The sequence below is a fragment of the Coregonus lavaretus genome (assembly GCF_964263955.1).
Source record: "Coregonus lavaretus genome assembly, chromosome: 6".
Taxonomy (NCBI): domain Eukaryota; kingdom Metazoa; phylum Chordata; class Actinopteri; order Salmoniformes; family Salmonidae; genus Coregonus; species Coregonus lavaretus.
In genome coordinates, this window is record NC_139993.1 from 56,810,945 (window position 1) to 56,827,570 (window position 16,626).

General features: G+C 43.7%; 1 protein-coding gene across 1 annotated transcript in view; it reads right to left on the reverse strand.

The window, feature by feature from the left end:
• Positions 1 to 16,626, reverse strand: part of dnajc6 (DnaJ (Hsp40) homolog, subfamily C, member 6) — a gene marked incomplete at both ends in the record, with an annotated part of 51,784 nt that overhangs the window by 15,620 nt on the left and 19,538 nt on the right. The window contains 8 exons of the mRNA XM_084163902.1: positions 1,019 to 1,174; positions 1,409 to 1,810; positions 2,114 to 2,140; positions 6,593 to 6,786; positions 8,604 to 8,683; positions 9,964 to 10,081; positions 10,843 to 11,037; positions 13,412 to 13,595. Of these exons, the coding sequence (XP_084020028.1) occupies positions 1,019 to 1,174; positions 1,409 to 1,810; positions 2,114 to 2,140; positions 6,593 to 6,786; positions 8,604 to 8,683; positions 9,964 to 10,081; positions 10,843 to 11,037; positions 13,412 to 13,595 (1,356 nt within the window). The remainder of the gene's footprint in view (positions 1 to 1,018; positions 1,175 to 1,408; positions 1,811 to 2,113; positions 2,141 to 6,592; positions 6,787 to 8,603; positions 8,684 to 9,963; positions 10,082 to 10,842; positions 11,038 to 13,411; positions 13,596 to 16,626) is intronic.

Consider the following 16,626-nt stretch of genomic DNA (forward strand, 5'->3'; position numbering starts at 1 on the left):
TACATTTGCACACACTGTATATAGATTTTCTATTGTGTTATTGACTGTACGTTTTGTTTATCCCGTGTGTAACTCTGTGATGTTGTTGTTTTTATCGCACTGCTTTGCTTTATCTTGGCCAGGTCGCAGTTGTAAATGAGAACTTGTTTTCAACTGGCTTACCTGGTTAAATAAAGGTGAAATAAATAAAATAAAAAAAGCAGCAGACTAGTATCAGTGTAAAGATAGCAGTCGGATAGTGGATAGAGTGAAACGTTAGTGCATAGATATCAGTGTAAAGATAGTGGATAGAGTGAAACGTTAGCAGATAGATATCAGTGTAAAGATAGTGGATAGAGTGAAACGTTAGTGCATAGATATCAGTGTAAAGATAGTGGATAGAGTGAAACGTTAGCAGATAGATATCAGTGTAAAGATAGTGGATAGAGTGAAACGTTAGCAGATAGATATCAGTGTAAAGATAGTGGATAGAGTGAAACATTAGCAGATAGATATCAGTGTAAAGATAGTGGATAGAGTGAAACGTTAGCAGATAGATATCAGTGTAAAGATAGTGGATAGAGTGAAACGTTAGCAGATAGATATCAGTGTAAAGATAGAGGATAGAGTGAAACGTTAGCAGATAGATATCAGTGTAAAGATGGTGGATAGAGTGAAACGTTAGCAGATAGATATCAGTGTAAAGATAGAGGATAGAGTGAAACGTTAGCAGATAGATATCAGTGTAAAGATAGTGGATAGAGTGAAACGTTAGCAGATAGATATCAGTGTAAAGATAGTGGATAGAGTGAAACGTTAGCAGATAGATATCAGTGTAAAGATAGTGGATAGAGTGAAACGTTAGCAGATAGATATCAGTGTAAAGATAGTGGATAGAGTGAAACGTTAGCAGATAGATATCAGTGTAAAGATAGATATCAGTGTAAAGATAGATATCAGTCATTTAGTGGATAGTGTAAAGAGTGAGACGTTAGTGGATAGACAGTGCCTCTACAGATGAAGTCTGGTCATGCCTTACCCATGCCAGTGTTCTGCATGGTGGGGGATGGCGAGTGAGCGGCATGCAGGAGGGGGCCAGGCTGCCCCGGGTTACCAAGATTACCTGCTGGTCCCAGGAAGGACCCCATCAGCTCCTGGGGCTTGGGCATTGGACTCGCCCCAAACGGGTCCAACACTGGGTGGATAGAGAGAAAAGCATAAACCATTCCTGTCCTATTAAATTCAATACATTTTATTAATCTCCGACAGGCAATTATTTCTGGCAGGCATAGGATATGGATAGATTAACATACTATGTACACATCTGTGGTTAAATGACTTTGTAAAAAACAGACAAATAAACCTGAATTGAGTTGATCAGTAACTACGGATATACAGTATGGTGTTAGAGTATCCATTGACTATGTACCTGGAGACGGGCAGGGGGAGGTGGAGTGAGGGGCTATTTTCTGTGGGGTGGACTGGGCCGAGTTGTGCCCACTCCTTGGCTGGGGGGAGGCCCCAAACAGATCCCCCAGGAGGTCCGTGGTGGTGTTGGTGGTGGGGGGCTGGGGCGAGGGGCAGGGGGGGTTCACTGCCACCCCATCCAGGCCCAGGAGGTCCACCTCTTCTGGGGGAGGAGGAGGAGCAGAGGGGGGGGCCTGGGGCTGCTCGGGTCTCTTGGGGTCCCTGGTGCCAGCCTGAGCCCCTCCAGGTCTCTCTCCTCTAGCGTGGCTCTGCTGGCTGGACAGGGACAGCATCTCGTCATCAGACGGCTCGCTGTCCTCCCCGTGAGGACGACCGTCCGGACCGCCATGGGACCGGCTTGGCTCTAAAATTGGTCAGAGGTCAGGGGGGGGGTAGAGGTAGGTCACATTAGGAAAACTTGGTCTTGATTTAGTAAATGGGTTTGCGTCCCACAAAATATTCTACAGGAGAACAGGAGATACTTTGCTAAAGTTATAGGTACAGGTATCTGTATTGCTAGCCACCACAGCAGTATGACAAAGCTAATCTAACACATACGTACCGTACATCACCCAGGGGAAACTGCCTCTAACAATGTACTGGCTTCCTCTAACTACAGCAGCTAGTATCTTTACTGGTCTGTGGTATCCTCTACTCTACACCTTACCCTCCAAGTCCAGTCCCTCCATATCATCTTGGGAGGAGAGAATGAGACCAACGTTAGGGTAAGAACAGCAGCTCTCATTAGTGGTGACCATATCAGTATCTGTGTGTGTTTAGCTGTCTGTGTGCATAGTTTCTATGTGTGTGCCTCGGTCCATCTGAGCCTGGGAGCGTATGGACCTCTGTGTGACCTCTGTGTGACCTCTGTGTGGACCTCTGTGTGGACCTCTGTGTGACCTCTGTGTGGACCTCTGTGTGACCTCTGTGTGGACCTCTGTGTGACCTCTGTGTGGACCTCTGTGTGACCTCTGTGTGGACCTCTGTGTGACCTCTGTGTGGATCTCTGTGTGACCTCTGTGTGGACCTCTGTGTGACCTCTGTGTGGACCTCTGTGTGACCTCTGTGTGGACCTCTGTGTGACCTCTGTGTGGACCTCTGTGTGGACCTCTGTGTGGACCTCTGTGTGACCTCTGTGTGGACCTCTGTGTGACCTCTGTGTGGACCTCTGTGTGACCTCTGTGTGGACCGCTGTGTGACCTCTGTGTGGACCTCTGTGTGACCTCTGTGTGACCTCTGTGTGGACCTCTGTGTGGACCTCTGTGTGACCTCTGTGTGGACCTCTGTGTGGACCTCTGTGTGACCTCTGTGTGGACCTCTGTGTGACCTCTGTGTGGACCTCTGTGTGACCTCTGTGTGGACCTCTGTGTGACCTCTGTGTGGACCTCTGTGTGACCTCTGTGTGGATCTCTGTGTGACCTCTGTGTGGACCTCTGTGTGACCTCTGTGTGGACCTCTGTGTGACCTCTGTGTGGACCTCTGTGTGACCTCTGTGTGGACCTCTGTGTGACCTCTGTATGGACCTCTGTGTGACCTCTGTGTGGACCGCTGTGTGACCTCTGTGTGGACCTCTGTGTGGACCTCTGTGTGGACCTCTGTGTGGATCTCTGTGTGGATCTCTGTGTGGATCTCTGTGTGACCTCTGTGTGGACCTCTGTGTGACCTCTGTGTGGATCTCTGTGTGGATCTCTGTGTGACCTCTGTGTGGACCTCTGTGTGGATCTCTGTGTGACCACTGTGTGGACCTCTGTGTGGATCTCTGTGTGGACCTCTGTGTGGATCTCTGTGTGGATCTCTGTGTGGATCTCTGTGTGACCTCTGTGTGGACCTCTGTGTGACCTCTGTGTGGATCTCTGTGTGGATCTCTGTGTGACCTCTGTGTGGACCTCTGTGTGGATCTCTGTGTGGACCTCTGTGTGGACCTCTGTGTGACCTCTGTGTGGATCTCTGTGTGGATCTCTGTGTGACCTCTGTGTGGATCTCTGTGTGACCTCTGTGTGGACCTCTGTGTGGATCTCTGTGTGGACCTCTGTTTGGACCTCTGTGTGGATCTCTGTGTGACCTCTGTGTGGACCTCTGTGTGGATCTCTGTGTGGACCTCTGTATTGACCTCTGTGTGGATCTCTGTGTGACCTCTGTGTGGACCTCTGTGTGGATCTCTGTGTGGACCTCTGTATGGACCTCTGTGTGGATCTCAGTGTGGACCTCTGTGTGGATCTCTGTGTGACCTCTGTGTGACTTCTGTGTGGACCTCTGTGTGACCTCTGTGTGACCTCTGTGTGGACCTCTGTGTGACCTCTGTGTGACCCAGTGGCGGCTCCTGAAAAAATTCTCAGGGGGGGCAATTTTTCTGATGATTTAGGTGACCTACACACATTTTAAAAAAGATATGTCCAGCAACAACATGAAGACAGGGGCAGCATATAAGTCAATACCAGAAGCATTTATTGACTGATCTCAAAAGTGTTGGCTTACCAGGGTTGGTGGAGCCCTCAGTTTCATCTTTGCCTCGCAAAGCTAACTCAAACACTCCGCAAAACTTCACACACTGGATTAGCCGGCTGAGGATGTGGCGGTTCTTGCTAATGTCGTAGTAAATATATTTGTTATAGTGAATATGGAATATGATATGTTGAGTAAAATGTTGTGCTAAGATCTATTTAGGTCAGGAGCTGGTTATAAGTTCTGTTCCTATCCAATAACAATGGACAAAAGGGTCCTATCTTGTCAGCCTTGTCAGCAGGTGGCCAAGGACAACACCCACGCCATAGGCCTCTCAGTTCTTCCAACTCACGAGTTCTTGCTCTGAGGACACACACACACACACACACACAAACACACACACACACACATCATCACTGTTAAACACACACACACACACACACATCATCACTGTTAAACACACACACACACACACACACACACACACAAAAATCCCCTCTCTTAGGCTGAACATTTGAAGACAGAGAACCCGACTCAGAGCCAATGCAACAGTGACAGTAGCCTGGAGGGGACCTCGCCCAACTCATCAGGACCAATCAGAAGATCAGAACTACTAGATTCAACCTACTTCATTTATTGCATAAAATGTCTGCACACAATGTTTCGGAGCTCTCTTCAGATAATAATAATAATAATAATAATAATAATAATATGCCATTTAGCAGACGCTTTTATCCAAAGCGACTTACAGTCATGCGTGCATACATTTTTGTGTATGGGTGGTCCCGGGGATCGAACCCACTACCTTGGCGTTACAAGCGCCGTGCTCTACCAGCTGAGCTACAGAAAGTGGATACTCATGGATGCGCATCGCAATTGTAAAATGTCAACACAATTGGAGACACCACGTCATTTTTGGAGACATGTTATTGACAGTAAACTATTGTAGATGCGACTGCTAACTAAATAAAACATTTTAGCTGGCTAGCTAATCATCTTAGCTAAATGTGGGGCAAACAATTCAGTTATTTACCGTTAATTTGAGGGATTGGGGTGAAAGAAATCGAGTTACATAGTGATACTTTACGATATACTGTATTGACAATATCGCAATATTTTAGCACTAGTTGGCTGTACCTGCACCAAAACACCATTATTGTTCCTTCATAGCTTGTTCTCAATCTTTTCACATTGGGAGCCAATTTGTTTTCAGCACTTTTATTTCCATGACTGATCAAAACTCGTTCTCATGGCTTTCTGATCCCTCTGCAACAGACATATGGTGCGCAATAAAATCACAGTATCGAATCGCAATACGTATAGAATCATGAGACTCGCAATGCATATATCTTATCGTGAGGTTCCTGGCAATTCCCAGCCCAAGTTCACTTGCCACAACAAATCTCTTCGCTAGCAAACGCGATGTCTTCTCCAAAACGGCAATGTGTCTCCAGCAATGTTTACTTTTTTGACGTTCTATGGCATCTCCACTTTCCAAGCATATATGACCACATGTAATATTTTGGTAAGTGATGCAAATAGTGAACTATGTAGGGCCAGGATGTAAAATATATGTAGCTGCAGCAATTTCTCTTATCTGATATGGTAAGTAATGGGGCTTAATGTATAGCTCCCTAAGAGTTTGACGAACGGGTCCGTGCACGCGATTCCAGATATCTTTACCTCTGAATAAACTGCCTTTATTATACCATATCCACCCTGTCCAAAGTCTCTACTTGGTCTCAGTTCTCCAGTAAACTTGTGATTATCAACACTAACCTCATCGTTGTGGCGGCGGACAGCTAGCCTGTATCCCTCATCCAGTTGAGTGGCAATGTTCTTTTTTCGTTAGTACCAATTTTTGGAAAATCCTCGGGTGTAGGACTTTCCGCCTTTAGTAGAAACCTGTTGAATTATTAAATTTGGTCTGGGAGGTCCTAATTGTTTCGTTGCCAATTTATCTTGATTTGTTCGCCGACAAAAAGGAACTTCTTTCAAAGAGACAATCGAGTTGCACTGCCATTTTGACAGTAATAGTGAATTGATTGATGAGGCTACCCACTCTTTTCTTAGTTACGTTCATGGTTATGTTACGTATGACGAAAGCGCGTAAGTGCAAGCCCTCAGACACCCATAGAGATTGTATTGAAAGCTCTGATATTTGAAAAAAATAGATTTTACATGGGAGTCTATGACAGACTTCTGGGCGATTTTCAACCTGACTGAAATCGCCCCAAAAGGGGGGGTGGCCATTTGAAGCACGACTTTAGCCTGATTGGACATTTAGTGGCAGTGTGGCACTGTGGCAGATCAGACGTCTAGATTACAACACTGATAACTACTGTTGCCGTGATATAATTGATTAGAAAAAAATCCCTTCCTTTTCCCGTTTGGCAGTGCGTCGCCCATATCGCCCTATTGAACACACCGCCCCTGGTGTGACCTCAGTGTGGACCTCTGTGTGGACCTCTGTGTGACCTCTGTGTGACCTCTGTGTAAGTGCATGTCTCTGTGCTTCTGTTCCAACATGTGCGTGCCCATCTGTGTCCGTTTGTATGCGTATGCGTGCATGTGTGTATGCGTGTGTGTATATGTGTGTACATCTTTGCCTGTGTGTGTGTGTGTGTGTGTTTGTGTATGTGTGTCCATCTGTCCTGTATGCCTCTGACTGTGTGCTTGCATGTAGACCTCCTCTCTGCCCTACCTGCGATGGCGAGTGCGTCCTGGTGTTCCTGGTGACAGGAGAACAGTACATTGGGGATGAGGTCTTTATTAGGGAACTGTTCCCAGGGAGGGGTCAGGTCCTTCTGTTTGTCAGTACTCTCCACCTCGATGTCCACCAACACATGGAACAACTGAGGGTACTTCTCTGGAGAGTCACACGCATCCAGCTCCGGCCTAGACAGGTGTGTGTGTCAGATGGTTAGTTAGTTAGTTCATTGTCCATATCATGACGTACACCAACATTTAAACATTATATAGTATTTCACATTTACAGTGGGGAAAAAAAGTATTTAGTCAGCCACCAATTGTGCAAGTTCTCCCACTTAAAAAGATGAGAGAGGCCTGTAATTTTCATCATAGGTACACGTCAACTATGACAGACAAATTGAGAATTTCCTTTCCAGAAAATCACATTGTAGGATTTTTAATGAATTTATTTGCAAATTATGGTGGAAAATAAGTATTTGGTCACCTACAAACAAGTAAGATTTCTGGCTCTCACAGACCTGTAACTTCTTCTTTAAGAGGCTCCTCTGTCCTCCACTCGTTACCTGTATTAATGGCACCTGTTTGAACTTGTTATCAGTATAAAAGACACCTGTCCACAACCTCAAACAGTCACACTCCAAACTCCACTATGGCCAAGACCAAAGAGCTGTCAAAGGACACCAGAAACAAAATTGTAGACCTGCACCAGGCTGGGAAGACTGAATCTGCAATAGGTAAGCAGCTTGGTTTATATAATATAATATAATATGCCATTTAGCAGACGCTTTTATCCAAAGCGACTGGTTTGAAGAAATCAACTGTGGGAGCAATTATTAGGAAATGGAAGACATACAAGACCACTGATAATCTCCCTCGATCTGGGGCTCCACGCAAGATCTCACCCCGTGGGGTCAAAATGATCACAAGAACGGTGAGCAAAAATCCCAGAACCACACGGGGGGACCTAGTGAATGACCTGCAGAGAGCTGGGACCAAAGTAACAAAGCCTACCATCAGTAACACACTACGCCACCAGGGACTCAAATCCTGCAGTGCAAGACGCGTCCCCCTGCTTAAGCCAGTACATGTCCAGGCCCGTCTGAAGTTTGATAGAGTGCATTTGGATGATCCAGAAGAGGATTGGGAGAATGTCATATGGTCAGATGAAACCAAAATAGAACTTTTTGGTAAAAACTCAACTCGTCGTGTTTGGAGGACAAAGAATGCTGAGTTGCATCCAAAGAACACCATACCTACTCTGAAGCATGGGGGTGGAAACATCATGCTTTGGGACTGTTTTTCTGCAAAGGGACCAGGACGACTGATCCATGTAAAGGAAAGAATGAATGGGGCCATTTATTGTGAGATTTTGAGTGAAAACCTCCTTCCATCAGCAAGGGCATTGAAGATGAAACGTGGCTGGGTCTTTCAGCATGACAATGATCCCAAACACACCACCCGGGCAACGAAGGAGTGGCTTCGTAAGAAGCATTTCAAGGTCCTGGAGTGGCCTAGCCAGTCTCCAGATCTCAACCCCATAGAAAATCTTTGGAGGGAGTTGAAAGTCCGTGTTGCCCAGCGACAGCCCCAAAACATCACTGCTCTAGAGGAGATCTGCATGGAGGAATGGGCCAAAATACCAGCAACAGTGTGTGAAAACCTTGTGAAGACTTACAGAAAACGTTTGACCTGTGTCATTGCCAACAAAGGGTATATAACAAAGTATTGAGAAACTTTTGTTATTGACCAAATACTTATTTTCCACCATAATTTGCAAATAAATTCATAAAAAATCCTACAATGTGATTTTCTGGATTTTTTTTCTCTAATTTTGTCTGTCATAGTTGACGTGTACCTATGATGAAAATTACAGGCCTCTCTCATCTTTTTAAGTGGGAGAACTTGCACAATTGGTGGCTGACTAAATACTTTTTTTCCCCACTGTACGTGTTAATTCTATACATATGTACTGTACAGATAATATATATGAGAGAGGTGCTCACTTTGTAAACTTTAACACAGTGGTCCCTGGAGCAATGAAGCCTGTGTGGAACTGGATCTGGAATATCTGGGTGTTGGACACCTGTAAACACCAACCAGCAATCACATAGATAGATTCAGGAATCACATCGATAGATTCAGGAATCACATCGATAGATTCAGGAATCACATAGATTGATTCAGGAATCACATAGAAAGATTCAAACAATGACACTGTGGAGATTTATGATTGTAAGGGACGGAGATTCCATCTAGATTCCATTTAGATTCTAATTTAGTCTCAATGCACTAAAAACAATGCTGTGTTTATGTTCATTCATGGGACACAATGTATGTCATTGTGTTAGTGTGAGAGTATCTCCCAGAGTGCAATCTCTGTCTGTAAATAACAAGGTATCAGAACATGCTCCCATACAATCAGAGCTAACAGAATCTCTCATAGCATAGCATATCATAATCTGTGTGTGTGAATGAAAGTGTGTCAGTGTTATGTTAGCATGCTAGGCTAGCCCCATGCTGTACCCTGGCCTGCGTGCATCACTGTTGTGTTAGCATGCTAGGCTAGCCCCATGCTTTACCTTGGCCTGTGTGTGTCAGTGTTGTGTTAGCATGCTAGGCTATCCCCATGCTGTACCTTGGACTGTGTGCATCAGTGTTGTGTTAGCATGCTAGGCTATCCCCATGCTGTACCTTGGCGTGCGTGTGTCAGTGTTGTGTTAGCATGCTAGGCTAGCCCCATGCTGTACCTTGGCCTGTGTGTGTCAGTGTTGTATTAGCATGCTAGGCTAGCCCCATGCTTTACCTTGGCCTGTGTGTGTCAGTGTTGTGTTAGCATGCTAGGCTATCCCCATGCTGTACCTTGGCCTGCGTGCATCAGTGTTGTGTTAGCATGCTAGGCTATCCCCATGCTGTACCTTGGCGTGCGTGTGTCAGTGTTGTGTTAGCATGCTAGGCTAGCCCCATGCTGTACCTTGACGTGCGTGTGTCAGTGTTGTGTTAGCATGCTAGGCTAGCCCCATGCTGTACCTTGGCCTGTGTGTGTCAGTGTTGTGTTAGCATGCTAGGCTAGCCCCATGCTTTACCTTGGCCTGTGTGTGTCAGTGTTGTGTTAGCATGCTAGGCTATCCCCATGCTGTACCTTGGCCTGCGTGCATCAGTGTTGTGTTAGCATGCTAGGCTATCCCCATGCTGTACCTTGGCGTGCGTGTGTCAGTGTTGTGTTAGCATGCTAGGCTAGCCCCATGCTGTACCTTGGCGTGCGTGTGTCAGTGTTGTGTTAGCATGCTAGGCTAGCCCCATGCTGTACCTTGGCCTGTGTGTGTCAGTGTTGTGTTAGCATGCTAGGCTAGCCCCATGCTGTACCTTGGCCTGCAGTCGTCCTCCGATGGTGTTCCTCATATGATAGACAGAGATGACCACATCACCCTGGACATTCACACCTAGAGGGAAGACCACCTTCCCCTCCTGGACCCTGTGCTCTCTGAGAGGGGTGGGGGGAGAAATGAGGAGAAAGAAGAGATGGTGTCATATATATATATATAAAAACAGGAGTGGAGAAATAGGCTATGATGATTTATTTCTTTCAGCATCTTGAGAGAATGTGAATGTGCAGTTAGATACCATCTGTAGAGGTGCTATCTTTATCAGCATCATAAAAGCTGATAGTATTTCAACCACATAAAATATGCATCCAAGCCGAACTGAAATCTTATCAGAAACATGTTGGGTCGTTTTCACAGCTTTCAATTTCCTTACAACCGGTCAAACTGGAGTTATTGCATTTTCTCCCCGGTCCCTAAACGTCTTTAGCCATGAAAGAAGCAGAGATGACAGAGGAAACTTTACCGATGTCAACTTGAAGCATTCATTCTATCGATTTATGACATTCTGGTGAAGTAGTGCTTTATTTAGTCTTCTAGGGCAACATATAATGACAGAAGAGAAGCTGCATGTATCTAATTACAGACAAGTTGACTAACAAACAGCCTACCAAAATTATAAGGAAAATAAATTCCTGCACCCCCTGTCAAAAAAGAATCTGTCGTCTCTGACTATAGCCTACAGCGCATTTTCTATATTAACGGGTTAGGGTCGGTTGCGGGCCTCAGATTTCCACTTTATCACATATAGTCAGGTGGTTGTGGATGGGTTATTAGCAATTGCGGGCAGGTGCGGGTGAACAAACAGCTGACCCACGCACAACTACTGTGTGTGTGTGTGTACGTGTGTATCTGCAGCTACCTCATCCTCTCATAGTCCTGTGCAGTAGAAAAGATCTTGGTCTCCCCTATGAGGATCTCACAGAAGGGTCTGCAGCCGATGCGTTGTTTGTTGAAGCAAGGTACTGGACTCATGGTGACCGCCTTGACCACCAGGGGCTTGGAGTGTGGCAGGGAGGGCTTCTCTGATACCATACTGCACACATAGCCTATGTACCTGGAGAAGAGTGGCAGAGTATATAAGGCTACACACTAAACTACCATAAGCACTGAGTACTATCTAAAAACAAACATTGTCTATGTACATGAATACAGGGAAGGGGATTTTTTTTTGTGCTAGACAATATCACAAAACTATCCATCTTAAAGTTACAGTATATACTTCAAATCATCTTTCCTATGTGTACAGATTCTTGCACAAAATCGTGAGCTTTTTCAGTTTAGAGAAACTCAACAGAATAAAAACAAAGATGAGGCTTGATTCCCACTGTCTTCATGCATCAGCCTCTCTCTCTGTCTGTGCTGAAGAATGAAGCCGTCATTGTTATTATGAGAAGCAGCTGTGTGGCCAAGCGGCTGGCTGTGTTTGCATTTGTGTGTGTGTAAGTGTTTGTGTGTGTGTTTGTTTGTGTGTAAGTGTGTGTTTGTGTGTGTGTGCGTGTGCGTGTGTGTGCGTGCTTGCGTGTTGATTAATTGGCTGCTATATACAGTGAGGGAAAAAAGTATTTGATCCCCTGCTGATTTTGTACGTTTGCCCACTGACAAAGAAATGATCAGTCTATCATTTTAATGGTAGGTTTATTTGAACAGTGAGAGACAGAATAACAACAAAAAAATCCAGAAAAACGCTTGTCAAAAATGTTATAAATTGATTAGCATTTTAATGAGGGAAATAAGTATTTGACCCCCTCTCAATCAGAAAGATTTCTGGCTCCCAGGTGTCTTTTATACAGGTAACGAGCTGAGATTAGGAGCACACTCTTAAAGGGAGTACTCCTAATCTCAGCTTGTTACCTGTATAAAAGACACCTGTCCACAGAAGCAATCAATCAATCAGATTCCAAACTCTCCACCATGGCCAAGACCAAAGAGCTCTCCAAGGATGTCAGGGACATCATTGTAGACCTACACAAGGCTGGAATGGGCTACAAGACCATCGTCAAGCAGCTTGGTGAGAAGGTGACAACAGTTGGTGCGATTATTCGCAAATGGAAGAAACACAAAATAACTGTCAATCTCCCTCGGCCTGGGGCTCCATGCAAGATCTCACCTCGTGGAGTTGCAATGATCATGAGAACGGTGAGGAATCAGCCCAGAACTACACGGGAGTCAATGATCTCAAGGCAGCTGGGACCATAGTCACCAAGAAAACAATTGGTAACACACTACGCCGTGAAGGACTGAAATCCTGCAGCGCCCGCAAGGTCCCCCTGCTCAAGAAAGCACATACACAGGCCCGTCTGAAGTTTGCTAATGAACATCTGAATGATTCAGAGGAGAACTGGGTGAAAGTGTTGTGGTCAGATGAGACCAAAATGGAGCTCTTTGGCATCAACTCAACTCGCCGTGTTTGGAGGAGGAGGAATGCTGCCTATGACCCCAAGAACACCATCCCCACTGTCAAACATGGAGGTGGAAACATTATGCTTTGGGGGTGTTTTTCTGCTAAGGGGACAGGACAACTTCACCGCATCAAAGGGACGATGGACGGGGCCATGTACCGTCAAATCTTGAGTGAGAACCTCCTTCCCTCAGCCAGGCATTGAAAATGGGTCGTGGATAGGTATTCCAGCATGACAATGACCCAAAACACACGGCCAAGGCAACAAAGGAGTGGCTCAAAAAGAGCACATTAAGGTCCTGGAGTGGCCTAGCCAGTCTCCAGACCTTAATCTCATAGAAAATCTGTGGAGGGAGCTGAAGGTTCGAGTTGCCAAACGTCAGGCTCGAAACCTTAATGACTTGGAGAAGATCTGCAAAGAGGAATGGGACAAAATCCCTCCTGAGATGTGTGCAAACCTGGTGGCCAACTACAAGAAACGTCTGACCTCTGTGATTGCCAACAAGGGTTTTGCCACCAAGTACTAAGTCATGTTTTACAGAGGGGTCAAATACTTATTTCCCTCATTAAAATGCAAATCAATTTATAACATTTTGCGTTTTTCTGGATTTTTTTGTTGTTATTCTGTCTCTCACTGTTCAAATAAACCTACCATTAAAATTATAGACTGATCATTTCTTTGTCAGTGGGCAAACTTACAAAATCAGCAGGGGATCAAATACTTTTTTCCCTCACTGTAATTCTGGCACTTCGTTAGCATCGTGGCTAATGCGCCATGTATCGCAACTCAGTAATCGTAAAATAAATAGGCTGATAAAGGATTTAGGAGAGTAATGGAGGGGGAGGAGGAAGGAGGAGATGCTAGGTTTTTAAGTTCATCCATCATCTCAAAATAACAAAGTCAAAGTCATGGAGGTGAAGACTGTTTATGTGGATCATTTTTGTCTGCTGTTTTCCACTGCAATGAACGGCAATCGATATAAATGCACACACACACACCCCACAAAACACACCCTCTGTGTTGCCCTACCTCCGGTGCGAGGGCCAGAGGCCTGAGCCGGGTCTCTTGGCGCTGAGCAGCTGCATGGCGGGCACTGGGTTGGTGAAGAGGTGGCAGAAGCAGAACATGGCACAGACCAGCACACCCGACGGAGCACGGCCGTCCTTAAGGAGGGAACAGACAGTAAGTAGACAGTAGATACACAGAGGCAACGCTAGCAAGCGAACAGCAACATGCCAACATATACTATTATGTAGGATAACGACTTGAAGAAAAGGAAGCAGCAGCAAGCTTACAGTACTTCAATTTACACAACTCAATGCATGGCAAAATACAATGCAGTGGTGGCATTTTGTTATGATTCCTATAAGCTAGGATAGTCTTTGATTCCTATAAGCTAGGATAGTCTTCATGATTCCTATAAGCTAGGATAGTCTTTATGATTCCTATAAGCTAGGATAGTATTTATGATTCCTATAAGCTAGGATAGTCTTTATGATTCCTATAAGCTAGGATAGTATTTATGATTCCTATAAGCTAGGATAGTCTTTATGATTCCTATAAGCTAGGATAGTATTTATGATTCCTATAAGCTAGGATAGTCTTTATGATTCTTAGAAGCTAGGATAGTCTTTATGATTCCTATAAGCTAGGTTAGTCTTTATGATTCTTAGAAGCTAGGATAGTCTTTATGAGTCCTATAAACTAGGATAGTCTTTATGATTCTTAGAAGCTAGGATAAGCTAGGATAGTCTTTATGATTCCTATAAGCTAGGATAGTCTTTATGATTCTTATAAGCTAGGATAGTCTTTATGATTCCTATATGCTAGGATAGTCTTTATGATTCTTAGAAGCTAGGATAGTCTTTATGATTCCTATAAGCTAGGATAGTCTTTATGATTCTTAGAAGCTAGGATAGTCTTTATGATTCAATAAACTAGGATAGTCTTTATGATTCTTAGAAGCTAGGATAGTCTTTATGATTCCTATAAGCTAGGATAGTCTTTATGATTCTTAGAAGCTATGATATTCTTTATGATTCTTAGAAGCTAGGATAGTCTTTATGATTCTTAGGAGCTAGGATAGTGTTTATGGTTCCTATAAGCTAGGATAGTCTTTATGATTCTTAGAAGCTAGGATAAGCTAGGATAGTCTTTATGATTCCTATAAGCTAGGATAGTCTTTATGATTCTTAGAAGCTAGGATAGTCTTTATGAGTCCTATAAGCTAGGATAATCTTTATGATTCCTATAAGCTAGGATAGTCTTTATGATTCTTAGAAGCTAGGATAGTCTTTATGATTCCTATAAGCTAGGATAGTCTTTATGATTCCTATAAGCTAGGATAGTCTTTATGATTCTTAGAAGCTAGGATAGTCTTTATGGTTCCTATAAGCTAGGATAGTCTTTATGATTCTTAGAAGCTAGGATAGTCTTTATGAGTCCTATAAGCTAGGATAGTCTTTATGATTCTTAGAAACTAGGATAGTCTTTATGATTCCTATAAGCTAGGATAGTCTTTATGATTCCTATAAGCTAGGATAGTCTTTATGATTCTTAGAAGCTAGGATAGTCTTTATGATTCTTAGAAGATAGGATAGTCTTTATGATTCCTATAAGCTAGGATAGTCTTTATGATTCTTAGAAGCTAGGATAGTCTTTATGATTCTTAGAAGCTAGGATAGTCTTTATGATTCTTAGAAGCTAGGATAGTCTTTATGATTCTTAGAAGCTAGGATAGTCTTTATGATTCTTAGAAGCTAGGATAGTCTTTATGATTCTTAGAAGCTAGGATATTCTTTATGATTCCTATAAGCTAGGATAGTCTTTATGATTCAATAAACTAGGATAGTCTTTATGATTCTTAGAAGCTAGGATAGTCTTTATGATTCCTATAAGAGAGGATAGTCTTTATGATTCTTAGAAGCTAGGATATTCTTTATGATTCTTAGAAGCTAGGATAGTCTTTATGATGCATGGCCAATATTTTTGGTTTCAATCCCACTTCTCTCCAATAACACTAAACAGGGACTCCCCACACAGAGTTTGTCTGTTACAATCTACTGCCACAGTATCTAAATATAACTCCTGTCTCTTTTGTTTAGTAAAGTTATACAGTTATAAATACATCTGGTTGCGGTAATGTTAAGTTCCTTAAACTGGGCCAAGTATTTCTAGGAGAGCAACATTCTTCCATCAGCACAAAACGTTGAGGAAGACATTTGAAGAACTTTAATATAAACTAAAAGTGATTGCTCAACACAGATGAACTTGCTAACCACAATGAAATCACATACAGAAATATGGAAAGCATTACATTCCAGTCATTGTGTACTGTAGCACATAAGTAAAAACATGTACAGTATACTTTGAAACATGTACAGTATACTTTGAAATATGTACAGCATACTTTGAAATGTGTACAGTATACTTTGAAATATGTACAGTTACTTTGAAACATGTGCAGTATACTTTGAAATATGTTCAGTATACTTTGAAACATGTACAGTATACTTTGAAATATGTGCAGTATACTTTTCTCTACCCATAATTATTTTACTACAGCAAATGGACAGGACCAGGATTTGTATTATATTCTATTCTATTGTAGTCTACACTTCTCTCTTGAATACAGAGAACATCTGTCTTTGCTTAAGGTCTGCAATGCCAGTGAGAGAGCTCAGTGGAAACTCAAGCTGAAACAGAAACAATTGGAGCAGTATTCCAAGCTGTGTTTCTCTTGGACCCCAGGCAGTCCCACAAACCCAGAACAAACCCAGGACAAACCCAGGATGGTAGGGAGGCAACAATGAGAGGAGGAGGAGGAGGAGGAGGAGGAGGAGGAGGAGATGGAGAGAGAGGAATAGTGTGTAAACAAGAAAGAAGTGAGGATGAGTGTGAATGATGGTTCTCAGGACAGAGGTAACAATAAGAGGGGGGAAAGAGTAGGTAGGAGATGGAGGGAGAAAGAGGAGAGAAAGGAATGGTGTGTTAACAAGAGAGGAGGTAGGAGATGGAGGGAGAAAGGAGGAGAGAAAGGAATGGTGTGTTAACAAGAGAGGAGGTAGGAGATGGGGAGAAAGGAGGAGAGAAAGGAATGGTGTGTTAACAAGAGAGGAGGTAGGAGATGGAGGAGAAAGGAGGAGAGAAAGGAATGGTGGGTAAACAAGAGAGGAGGAACAGAGGGAAAAGGACAGAGTGAAGAAGATGTATGTGAATAATCACTCCTGTGGGTCTCATCTTAC